Consider the following 12,810-nt stretch of genomic DNA (forward strand, 5'->3'; position numbering starts at 1 on the left):
CGGGGGCGCGCACGTCGCGCGGCGGGGCGGGAGCGCGCACGCCGGGCGCGGGCGGACGGGACGGGCGCGTGGCCGCGGCCGTTGCTAAGGGGCCGCGCTTCGGCCGCCGTAGGTATGGCGGGGCCGGGGCCGGGGCCGGGGCCGGGGCTCGAGTGAAGGCCCGGGGGGGGCGGGCGGGCGGGCGGGAGGGAGGGCGCCAGCGCCCCGGCTGGCGCCGGGGGGGGGGCGGCGGGAGGCGTTGGTTCTGCTCCCGCCTCCTCCTCCTCCTCCGGCCCCGGGAGGCGGCGCGGGGCCGGGATCGGCACCAGCACATCCCGGGGCGGAGGGCCGGGCTCCTCGGTCGGCCCCGCCCGCCGCCCCGGGGCCGGTACGTGGCTGCTGGAGCCCCGGGAACGGCGCCGAGGGCCCGACTCCGGCAGGGGGGGAGCGGGACGGGGCTGAGGAGCGACGCCGAGGAGCGACGCCGGGCGTCCCCGCCCAGTGCGGGCAGAGCTGGGCGGCGGGGCGGGCGCAGGAGGCTCCCGTGCGCTTTGGTCTCATCCGCAGCGCCTCTGTGCGTCGCTGAACCCGTGCCGAATGTTTGGCTCGGTGGTGGGGACGCTCGTTTCCGTGTGCTCGTTGCGGAGCTTGCCTTCGACTGACCTGAACTCGTGGCTGCTGAGTCTGAAAGGGTCCCGCTGCTCGTTTTGTACTTCTCCTAGATAGGGAGGGAAACTGCCTCTTGGGTTATTTATTTGTTGGTGTTTAATTCCCATGGGTTAATTTGGTTTGTGCTCTGTTCCCAGCATTGCCAGGCCGCTAAGCTGGGGAAAAGATGATGTCTGTGGGAACTGAGAGTTATGGAAATGGTATGGTTGTGTTACTGTTTGTAAATCCCTTTGTTTACAGATCCCTTTGTTTACAAAATAAATCAGTAAGTGTAACCAATAGGAGCCTTTAAGTGTTGTGCGATAGCTGGCTTGAGATGTAGAAGGTATTGTGGGTCTTAAAGAAGCGATGCAATAAAGCCAGGAGCAGTGCCTTGTGCTGACACTACCTGTGTACTCCACTAGTGGAAAGGTAAAGAACACCCTGTCATTCACTTTAGAAAGCGACTGTTTCACCTTTGGTCACCACATGCATCTCCACGTGTCACAGTTCTACCCTCATACCTGAGTTCCCTGGAAGGATGTCATATAATCAGAACTGATGTTGAGGTCTCTGTATATGAAGTGATAGGATGGCCTCTATTTCAGCATGCTTTTCGTGCTTCAAGAAGGCCTTACCATCATCAGCCCTGCTGCCTGAAGTTACTCTCCCTGCAGTAGAATAAAACATGATGGAATAAAATGTGCCCAGAGTTAGCCACTCTTGTGCAATATCTGTCATTCTAGTTTAAACTAATTTTTTTTTAGCTGTTCAAGCTCAGTTGTTGGTCTTTGCATTGATGTAGGCTAACTCTGAGTTTGTTTTCTCAGTGTTTCTGGGTGAGTTGGCAAGGGGTTTTAAGAGAGCTCCAACCAAAGGGAGGGAGTGTCCTGAGTGGCCATAAATGTCTGCCAGGCAAGTGTAAGTGGCTGCCCATTGTCAGTTATGCTATATCGTGTGTGTAAGGAGAGCAAGTTATATATTAGTGTATGGATATTCAGTCTCAAGCTTCTATAGCTGCCATGAAGTGCAGGAAACTGTATTAATTACAATTTGTAGGAAATCCCTGGGTATTTTTGATCACCCAAAAATGCCTGGCCTTTGTTTTACTCCAAGTTGCTATGATAAGTTCTCTTGAAGACTCATTCACACTGCTTCCATGTGAATGGCTTTCATAAGAACAAAACATATAGCTCAAATAATTAATGATGCTACCTTCTGGAAGGAATTATCAGTTTGCAGAAGATCTGTTAGTTGCCAACTGAAGGTTGTAAGCTGAGTGCTAGGAAAAACAGAGAAATGTTGTGAATACAGCAGACAGAGCGCGTTGTTATTTGTGAATGTAGATGAATAATAAAGAGTTTGTAATGGCCAGAGTTAAGTTATGGGGCCTTCTGCCCAAATTTGCAGTGGTGATTTTATATTACGCTGAGTCACTTGTGGCCCTATTTTGTAAAACTCTGAAATTCAGTTAATTTTCAGGTAGAACTGTAAACATACCAAGAATATGAGTAAATGTATTTATAGCAGTTAGATAGGTTGCTTGCCTTTCTTTCTTCCACTTCTGCCACAGCCTGGTTTTGCCCACAGTATAGGCTTTCAGCATGAGACTATTTTAAATTACAAACAAGATCAGCTCCTGCATTTAGTCTAGAAAGCAGCGAGTGTGCCTATAGTGGCCTAACTGATGTAGCGTAAGGTTGTGCAATTGCAAGTGCTTCTGAAGAAGCTGTGCTTGAAGTTTGTGTATAACAGTTTCACAATGTGTTTTGTGCCTTTCAGAGCATGGTAGTATCACTGATAGGAAAGTCTTTGAAGGAAGCACAAAATGCTCTGTCTAGCTCTTAGTGAAGTGTTGTGAATGTAATACTGATGATGGTTATGCTTGTAGTTGTATTACAAATTACGAATGAAAATATGTAGAGAGAGCAATCCCATTGCAATCAGTACTGTAAGTCTAGTTGATGTCAGTAGAAGCAGAACAAATGTGGCTTGTCAATTACAGCCTCTAGGGGAATGCTTACAAGAACAGCTAGGCTGTGAATGGTCAGAAGGACCTTCCATTTGATTTATCTTTCTCATAGGGATAGGATCTTAATTAAAGGAGCCTAGGATTAAAGATTCTTTATATTGAGTTTGAATTGAATAAATGGGTTTCTTTGATCATTGCAGAGGTAGGAGAAAAAAGTTAACTTTGTACTCTTCAATTCCTGATCGCTAGAGCGCTAAGCTTGTTTTTCCTTTGATGTTGGCATAGTATATGTGAATTTACACCAAATAAGTAGGATACTTTAAAATTGTTTTTCTCCCTTACTGTTCCTGTACAGCTAAAGATAGAAGGAAGAGAGAACGCTACAATGTCTCCTGAAGTTGCCTTGAACAGAATTTCTCCTGCTCTTTCACCGTTCATTTCGAGTGTGGTGAGAAATGGAAAAGTAGGCCTGGATGCTACTAATTGTTTACGAATTACAGACCTGAAATCTGGGTAAGTGTTTGAGCTCCTTGTTTAGAAAGAATGCCCAACCCCTCAATGACAGTTCAGATGTCTTTTCAGAACTGATCTTTTACTATGTCAGTGTGTACTTAAGCATTTTCAGTATATCTGAAACTGAAATGCTGTCTAGATTGTTTTTCTGTCTTATTAGCATTTTGTACTTTGCGGGATTTAATTTGTCACGTTGTTGGTGATAATAATCTTGCTGACACACTTTCATTGGTGCCACTGGTTTTCAGCAGTTAGATTGTTTTAAACACATTTTCCAGCTGTTTATCACTTGCTTACTTAATCTTTTCTATAATTTCAAAAGTGGAAGATAAGTTTCTAAGACCTTACTGTAGTAACAAATATGCTAAATAAGAAAGAAAAGCACTTCTTCTTTATCTAACCTTCTTCAAGATTAGTACATTAAATAGCTGTAGGCTGCAGTGTTTGAAATAGGCCAAGCTACTATTTCTGTTTTTAACACTACAAGGATGCGTGGTGGTTTTCAGCTGCTGATAAAATTTGGGATCCACATGTACAGAGGGAACTCTGATGTGTAACCTCTATGAATAATATGTGGGGGGTGTGAACTGCTAAAAGTAGAGTTTACTTTGGATGTTGCCAGATGGGAAATCTCAGAGTAGCTGATAAAGAATTCTGAAGATGAGAGGGTATCAGAAATTGCTTCTATAGTTGTGCATCTAACCACGTTCCTGACTGAGGTACTTCTTTGAGACTGGAGTAGAGACTCTGAAATTATTTTGGCTTAGGGTGCTGAAATCACTTTGCATCACTTTGATGCAGACTCTGCTGGTTTGATTTGAATGATAGTGTAGCCCAATAAGTTTTGAGAACTACCATGAAAATTCTTTAAAATTTAGTTCTCCTGAAAACTGTTTCATGTCCTTCTGTAGTCTGCTTTGTTATGATTTCTTGGACAGTTTAGGAGTTGCTTTTCCTGTAGATACAATGCCTTTTAATCAAAGTCTGATTTCTATGGTTAGCTTGAAAAGAGTCATCCTCTGTGACACTGCCGTCTTTCTTGGAGGTCTAAGAAGCTGTAACTTTGTGTTGTTTGCCTTGGTGTTTAGGCTTGCAGATTAAATGATGCAGGCTGACCAGTTACTTATCTGCAACTGTTGCTTCGTTGTAGCCCTTTCTTTTTCTTGAACTAGTCTCCTAGGTCGGCTAAGGTAGTATCTGTCTTGCCTTCGCTTTTCTGAAAAGGGATAGAAAAAAAACAAAAGAGAAAACACAGGTGTGGTCTGGTGATGAAGGTGTCAGCTTATTGGGAGGTTGATAAGAATTTTGCTCAGTGCCCACAGTGCTTATGCTGCTTGCCTTTAGAATAGATTAAAATAGAATCATAGAATCATAGAATCACTAAGGTTGGAAAAGACCTAAAAGATCACCCAGTCCAACCGTTCACCTATTCCCAATAGCTCCTACTAAACCATGTCCCTCAACACAACATCCAGCCTTTCCTTGAACACCCCCAGGGTCGGTGATTCCACCACCTCCCTGGGCAGTCCATTCCAGTGCCAATAATTCAACACAATGTTTTTTTAGCTAACTCTTTTCAGAGGTATTTTAGTATCTGTTAGTTTTTAGCCTGTAGTCTTACTGAGATTATCTTGAGTTTACTGTGATATGTCTTAAATGTTTTCCAAGAGTTTATTCTTTAACTTAAAAAATGGAAAACTTACTCCTAACTGTGCCTGTTTTCCAACCTAGTGATTCAAATTCTATACTGTTTGCATTGAATGTAGAGTACAGAACATAAATGCAGTGACCAAGAGAGATTGAAATTTACCTCTGGGTGCTGCCTCTCAAGGAAAAGTTTGTAGGGCTCTGAGAATCCAAAAAAACAGATTGGAAGGCATTGGTCCACTCTGTACTCCTATCCTGACTTAATGCTCTTATTCAACCCTTCTACTTTCTTTAAACTTTGAAATAAAAGCAAAATGACAGTGCTCAGGAAGTAGAAGTCAGGGACGGATCTAGGTAATAACTGTATGAAATACAAGGACATAGAGATTGAACAGGGAGAAGGAAAACAAGGAGAGCAGTTAAGCTAATATGTTAATAAGTTAATAATGGGGATGAGGTACAGGATATTAATTGCAGAACTCCCTTCAGTTTCAGTATTGCTGAATCAGGCTTTAAATTTAAAAAGCAGAAATGTATCTGAGGAGGAGGTACTAGATTAAGAGTCTGAAATCAAATAAAAAGCTATTATTTATTTCAAATGAATGTGACCATGAGCAGAAACTTTTGAATGAGTTCATTGACATATGGAAGGAACTCAAAACATGTCTTGCCATAGGCTAGCTTGAATTTGTTATGGAACATACATATGTTTTATGAATTAACTGTTGTGTTGTGTGAAAGATTTTTGAGATGAAAAAAATGATTTTTTTTTTTTTTTTTTTTAACCTTTAACATGTCAAAATCTGTAAGGTAATCTTTTCAGTAGATATTAACTTAGAAGACAAAGACTTCTGGAAGCTTGTGAGTGCCTTGATGCTGACAAGGGGTTCAGGGCAAGGAACTGCATGGCTGCTTCACTGTCACACAGCACAGTGTTACTCTGGTAGAAAAATAGTGGTTAATGCAGTATTCTGGTTGCCTAACCAACCAGTGCTTTTTGTTATGTAACAAAATTTACAGATGCAAGATGCATCCATTCTCAATTCATAGGTTTTAGAAACTGGAGCTGCAGATCATAGGGAATTATAGAAATGTGTTGGATGTAGTAGCATCTCCAACACCTTGCCTGTTCATAACTTTGGTTTCTTAGTTCTCAATCTGAATGTGGAAGGAATTGCACTTTTCTTTAACTAGTGCAAGATCAAGTACCAGGTTTGTAGCCTGTTATGTCATTTGATTTTGGTTTGTATATGCCAAGTATTATATAAGTCTTTAACTGTTTGAAAAATCAATCCACATGTCAGATGTTTTTAGTGAAGAGCTTATTTTGCGCTTGCTCTATCTTATTGCTAAGACTACCTAATTTTGTTATAAACTGTATTAAAGAGCTGATGTTGGTTTAAAAGTATGAAGTATGATATGTTTATTTGCTTTACTTGCAAGTGTGGAAGGGAAATAGATCACAGAAAGGAATCCTATTGTTTTGCAGTCTTTGAGTATGTAAATGTTTTATAATAACATGTTACAGTTCCACGTCTGTGTGTTTTACAAACTTAATAGGCAGTACTAGTCTCATCAGACACATACATTTACATCTATGAGTAGGGCCTTCAGGTCAAGATCTATTCATAGGAATTATACGGCTGCTGCTGATGCAGAGTGAGTAAAGAGTTGTGAGAACTATTTAACTGTGCTCAGCAGAACAACTTGATAGGACAGAAAGGAACTTTTCAGTAGAAACAGTAATGAGAACCTAGGTGATGCACAGTTACCCAAAGTCAAATTTTATCAAGTCTACAGAATATTATCATCTTGTTAAAGGAGCTCCCTAGTTAACTAAAATAGAAGCTTAGTGTTAGATCACATCTGAAATACGGCACCTTTAGCGGCATTGATTCTGATGATAAGGAAACCCTGGCAGGCATCTCTGTTGCATCAATGAAAGATATTCCTGGGGATGTCAGAATGGATCAAAGCATTTAACTCTTGCATAGGATATTACCTTGTTCTAGACTCAAAGAAAATAATGCTGCCAGTTGAGTCAATGCCATATACTACATCATTCAGTTAATCTACAATGGTGTCTCTTTGAAATAATGACCCATCTTAATTAGATATTAAAATCTCTTCATAACCATCTTAAATTATGGCTAAGACATTTTTCTTTGTGTTTATACATACATACATTAACCATGGGAAATATGTTGAATAGGGAAAAGTGATTATTAAGTAATTTAGAAACAGAAGAAATTTTCCTATATAAAGGCTGTGTAATTATTGTGTATGTAGAATCCAGTTATTTAAGAGCCAACTGCTTTTCCTATGGCTTGTTAGAATGGTGTGAGACACATGTGTGTTGGTCATAGTCTTTGAGAACATGTTTCCATACAGCAGTTCGTGGGGGTGTCCGTGATAGAGCCTCAAATTATGTTGCAAGCTTATTCTTACTCAGGACTTTATTTTTTTAAATTACTTTGTGTTGCACCAGTTGGAATTTTAAAATGAATACAATAACTGAAAGTTCTAGATACTAAGAGTCTATTTTGTAGATACGTGTTCACAACAAAGTTATGTAACTTTGTAACTTTCGTACTTGTTTGGTTATACTTAATTGTTCCGTATTTATGATGAAATTAATTGTGGAATTTTTACATAATTGAATTGTAGTAAACCATGTTGGTAGTTTGTTCCTTGCATCTGTCTGAAACTGTATGAGGAGCGATTAAAAAGACAGTACTACTAGGAGCAGATTTCAACTTGCAGGTTCACTATCAAGCTGTAATAAAGACATTTGTAATTTCCTAGTGAACAATGATTATTTAATTTTTGTGTTATCAAATGGACTGCAATAAGCTTTGGCATTTCCGTTTCTTTTGGGCATTTCCCTTTTCAAAGTAAATATGCATTTTATGTGAGTATTTTATGAAATGTTAACTGTGAAATACTGTAGCAGTTATTTTAAGTTTTCTCTTTATCTTTGCCTTTGATTATTCTAAACCGAAAGATTGTACTTCCATTAAAGGAAGGAAATTTTGATTCCGTCATTCCCATTTACTTCTGTAGCTTGTTTTTTTCTTTCTTTTTTTTTTTTTTTTTTACGTGATTCTTGAATGCAATTACTATGAAACACTGTTAGTGTACATAGTTTCTACTGGTTGTGAGTAAAACATATACTTGAAGGAATTTGGTGGTTTGACAGACTTGAGTGGTGGGTCCATGCAAACAACTTGTGGTTCAACAAAGTCCTGCTCCTGAGTTGGAGCAATCCCAAGCACTAATACAGACTGGGCAGCAGTGGATTGAGAGCAGCCTTGTAGGACTTGGGGGGCACTGGTGGATGAAGAGCTCAACCAGCGCTGGTATTGTGCGCTTGCAGCCTTGAAAGCCAACTGTACCCTGAGCTCATCAGAAGAGAGGTAGCCAGCAGGGTGAGGTGGGTGGTTGTTCCCTCTGCTTTGCCCTTCTGCAGCCTTACTGGGAATACTGCGTCTAGACCAGGAGCCCCCAGCACAAGAAAGCTGTTGGAGGTCCAGAGGAGGGCCACTAAGGTGATCAGAAGGCTGGAGCACCTCCCTTATGGACAAAGGTTGAGGGAGTTGAACTTGTTTAGTTTGGAGAAGGTTCCAGGGAGTCCTATTTGCAGCCACCCAGTACTTGAGGAGAGCTTATAAACAGGAGGAGGACCAACTTTTTACGTGGTTTGATGGTGACAGGACAAGGGGGTACGATTTTAAACTGAAAAAAAGAGGAGATGTAGGTCAGATTTTAGGTTTTAAGTGGAAATTCTTCATTCAGAAAGTGATGACATGCTGGAACAGGCTGCCCAGAGAAGTTGTGTGAGTATCCCATCCCTGGAGGTGTTCGAAGCCAGGTTGAATGGGGTTGTGGGCAACCTGATGTAGAGGAAGGTGACTTTATCCACAACAGGGTGTTGGAACGATGATCTTTCAGGTCCCTTCCAACCCAAACTATTTTGTGCTTCTGGGAAAGGTATGCCCTTTGCATCCTTTACTGTTACATTGGTTAAGTCATAAACTATTACCTTTTCCATGGAGTAGGTTGTTTCATTTTCATTTCTGATAACAAATGCATTTTTTTCACTGCAGGAAATTTTATTACTAGTAGTTTGTTGTCACTCTCAAGCTAAATTGAACGGGCTGAAGCTCTGAAGGTACAAGGCAAGGGATCTGTGAATTTTTCTGCACTGGTTCAAAAGATTGATTGTTTCCAGGATTGCTTTCTTCTGGATGTTGAAAGAAAAAAGGAAAACATCTTAGTTTAATTTTCAGTTTAGTGCATACATTTCCTGATGGTTTGGCAAATAATCTCCAAATATGCTAGCATTTTAAACACTGATTTTAAATAGAGTGCTTGAAGTTGTTCAGGGAAAAGAAAGCATTTGCCAATTTTGAGCATGTATTTTTTCTAAGGGCTGTTCAGTTCAGATACTGCACAGTATGTATTCGCTTGGTATTAGGCTGGGGCAGTGAGTGATTTCCTCATCTGACCGCGTGAAAACTGGATGTTGTTTCTGCCAGTTTTGTGCTTCAGTAACAGTGAGAAGAAACTCTTTGGAACAAGTGCCAACTATGGAACAAATGGCTTTTAATTTTTTTTTTTGCTTCTGCTGAGTGGAGAAGAATATATTCTTGCGTAGCTGGTTGGTAAATTCTTTCAGCCTTACATATGGAGTTACGTTTTGTATGTGCCTGACTTTTATATGCATAGACTTACACGTGACATAACATTAAAAAAAACAGACAAACATTTCTAATAAAGCTGAAGGTTATGGCTTTGTTTTTATTCCACTTGCTGCCATCTTTCTGGTAAGATGAGGGGCTTCAATAGCATAGAAGATCATCAGAGACCCCCAATGGACCAAAGCGCAGCACTGTTTAAAATTTGGTTCCGCCACATTCATATTACAGCAAACAGAAATTAATGGAAATCCATCTGTAAACTATTTCTATGGGTCAGTAGAAGTAAATAAAGCAAACCACTAATTTCTGTAAACATAATCTACGCGCTATTCTATGATTATGCAGTTGTTCTCTTCCTATGTGGGAAATCAAATCCTTTAGAGACCTTTTCTTGTAATGCATTGATCATTATGTAAGCCAGCATAAAATTTTTCTAAGAGAAGCTTCATTGTGATAGGAGTCTCTCTTATTGGCACTTTGGCTGACATCTCCCTGTTGCTTCACCTTTAAGTGCAGCCTTATAAGCGCCTTGGGATCTGTGAAGTGTCAGTCATGGTGCTTTTTTTCCTGACAGAACTCTTGACAGTTCAGGTAACTCTGTCCAGCACTGAATTGGCAGTGTTGGTACAATCTCTCAGATTCAACTTCAAAGAGAATAATCACACCAATGCAAATTTTGCTTATTTTACTCTTCTTCTTGAGATATTTAGCTAGGGCGTTTACCTGACACTACATTGCATGGTGTAGATGTACCCTAAAGCAGCTAGCATCTAACTGGAAGTGAGCATCTTAAAAGAATAGTTAGAGCTATAATATCAGTGAACAGTTTCTTTTTTGCTCTTGAAATTGTTATGTTTATTAACATTATTAAATTCAGTCTAAGGTAACAGTTAACCTTCTCTGTAATCCGTACAAAAGAAAAAATATATAAAAAGGGAGCCTTTCCTGTGAGAAAGGAATTGATATGAGTGACGGAAACCACTCAGGTCACATTATTTCTTCTTTGTAATATGTAGCTTATGGGTGAAAGAACAAAATTAGACCATTAGGATTGGGTGTTTTTGTCATCGTAAAATAAAAGAATCCCAGTGAAATTGAATTAATTAAGGGTATTGCAGAATTCCTTTACAGAGAGGATGTAAGAAAAAAAAAATCTTCATTTATATGAACTTCTAGAACAAGTATATTTTCTTTTTTTTTAAAAAAGTGTGTTCCTATGAATCCATGCAATAATATGAAAAATATGATAATACCAATTGATATTGGATTCTGTATGTGTAATTTGAAGTTACCCTGCTGAATGTTGGTGCTGCTGAAAGTAATGGAGTTATGAACAAGAAATGATCTTTCGTGTCTGAAGAACTGAATTCTTGATTGCTGTATTAACATAAATTTCTTTCTTCTCAGAGTTTGTAAGATAAGCAAATTAAATTGTTAGAGATCTGTGACCAGAAAGCTATAATGGTATGCGATTAGATGAAAGCTTTGGAAGAAAATGTGAGAAGAAAGGATATAGGACCATGGAACCCTATTAATGTTTGGTTGGGTCATGAAAGGGGGAAACATATAGACATGAACAATACTCTTAGTCTTGTTGCCATTTTGTTACAGCTTCCAATAACTAAGCTGTTCTGTGATGTGAAGTAACTTAGGTTTATAATAGCTTACCTTCTGAGACTTGCTGAATGAATATGCTTTCTGTGAACACTCAGGATCTGAAACTCCAGGTGGTAGATGATAATTTCATGCTTGGCAAAGAATCATTTTCTGTGAGTAATTTAAACGTTAAAATGTACTTTGTATTTTTTTTTTTTTTTTAATTTTTAATTTTGTTGCTTTCTTCAGAAATTGAATTTACGTTAGTGAGCAGTAGAAATTTTTAGGTTCTAACTGATTGGATAGTAACATGTAATCAAATGACTATTGTGGAAATACCAAAGAAGAGTTTGTGTTTCACAAGAGGGAAGGAAGATGAAGTAAAAAGGTGCATCTTCAACACTTTCATACTCTTCTTTAGAACTTTCTTTGTGAATTCCAACAATTTGGGATTCAGCTGGTCTTACAGAACAGTATGGTAAAGTACTTTAAATTAGTGTCTTTATCTTTTCTGAATTTGTGACAGAAGTGTAGTTCACAATGCTTGTGAATTCAGTGGTTTATTACAAAGTATAGGCCACTGTCTTATGCACTGCTAGTGTTTTCCTATTGCAATTTACTCGAGTCTCTTAGTTTTTCAATGGCTCCTTCATTAAGTTTTCTATTTTCTGTTTCTGTTTAATTCTTCTATGTGTAGATTTTGAGGGGAATTATAGGCAATTACTGGAGTATAAATGATCTTGCTTACAAAAGTCATCAGTTTGGCTATAAAAGCTGTTTCTAAAGCATGTTTCTAAAGAACGTTTTGTTGGCAACATTCCTTTGTCGCTTTTTAATTATTTTTCTCAATTTGTACCATAATTGGCTCCCTACAATAATGAGCTCCAACCCTAAACTGCAGGGATTTTATGAACGCAGATTCTGAGATAGTCTGCTCTTTGGAGCTTTTCTCTCAGGAGCCTACTTTACACATAGATTACAGATGATGCTGGTTATTGACTCTGTCTTCATATTATTATTATTTTTGTTGTTGTTATTTTTGGGGTGGCACTTTTCTACCTATACTGTGACTGGAAAAAAAGCTCTTCTAAAACAGCTTTCTGAGGCAAAATGAGTGGGGAATTTGTCACCCTAGAGAAGTCGCAATCACGTGGGATTTCTGCAAACCCTCATTTAATGCAGACGTTCTCTGAGATGATTTCAAAGTCTATGTAGGTGCACTTATTTATCTTCCTTCCCTCTCTATGGCTTCCTTGTAGAGGATGTGTGTGCAGAGATGGCTGTACTTTAGGAGATTGCAGGGTATCTACAACAAGACTGTGGCAGTTGCGAAAGGTTTGAAGTTCTAGAAGGCGGCTCAAAGCTTTCCCCACCTTGCAACATCTGTTTTGGCAAACTCCTACTTGTGTTAAATAAATCTACGTTTACTTTTGAGCTATAGCTGCTGTAATTTGTTTTAATAATTACAATAGTCATTAGATACTTTTCTGCACTGTTTCTACTGAAAATAGGTTGCTGGCAGCTGACTTAGTTTTAAATAGTTCTTTGAAACTTAGTTGTTAAGAAATAGGCTTCTGCCCATGGGTACAGTATGTTTTCTAGGTATGTTTTCTGCCTAGTATCCTTCTCTTTTCTGAAAGTTCTAATTAGTATGGTCCTGTGTATACAAAAAAATACGAATATATGCATGTTTGTGTGTATATAAATAAATATATATATATGAATATGTGAAAATCAGCAGTTAGAATAGACGAA

The 12,810-nt window shown here is 39.3% G+C and overlaps 1 protein-coding gene across 2 annotated transcripts in view; it reads left to right on the plus strand.

Annotated features, from left to right (window-relative positions):
* Positions 1-48: 48 nt before the first annotated feature.
* The window catches only part of BABAM2 (BRISC and BRCA1 A complex member 2), a 158,935-nt gene continuing 146,173 nt past the window's right edge, over positions 49-12,810 (plus strand). Inside the window, exons 1-3 of one of the 2 annotated variants that reach the window (XM_042889457.1) lie at positions 98-112; positions 786-848; positions 2,955-3,112. In XM_042889457.1, coding sequence (XP_042745391.1) covers positions 840-848; positions 2,955-3,112 — 167 coding nt within the window. In that variant the 5' untranslated portion in view covers positions 98-112; positions 786-839. Of the gene's footprint in view, positions 113-785; positions 849-2,954; positions 3,113-12,810 lie in introns of both variants that reach the window. The other variant, XM_042889467.1, reaches the window with a different exon arrangement.

Source organism: Lagopus leucura, unplaced genomic scaffold (assembly GCF_019238085.1).
Source record: "Lagopus leucura isolate 7727_CA_CO unplaced genomic scaffold, USGS_WTPT01 Super-Scaffold_73, whole genome shotgun sequence".
Classification (NCBI taxonomy): Eukaryota; Metazoa; Chordata; class Aves; order Galliformes; family Phasianidae; genus Lagopus; species Lagopus leucura.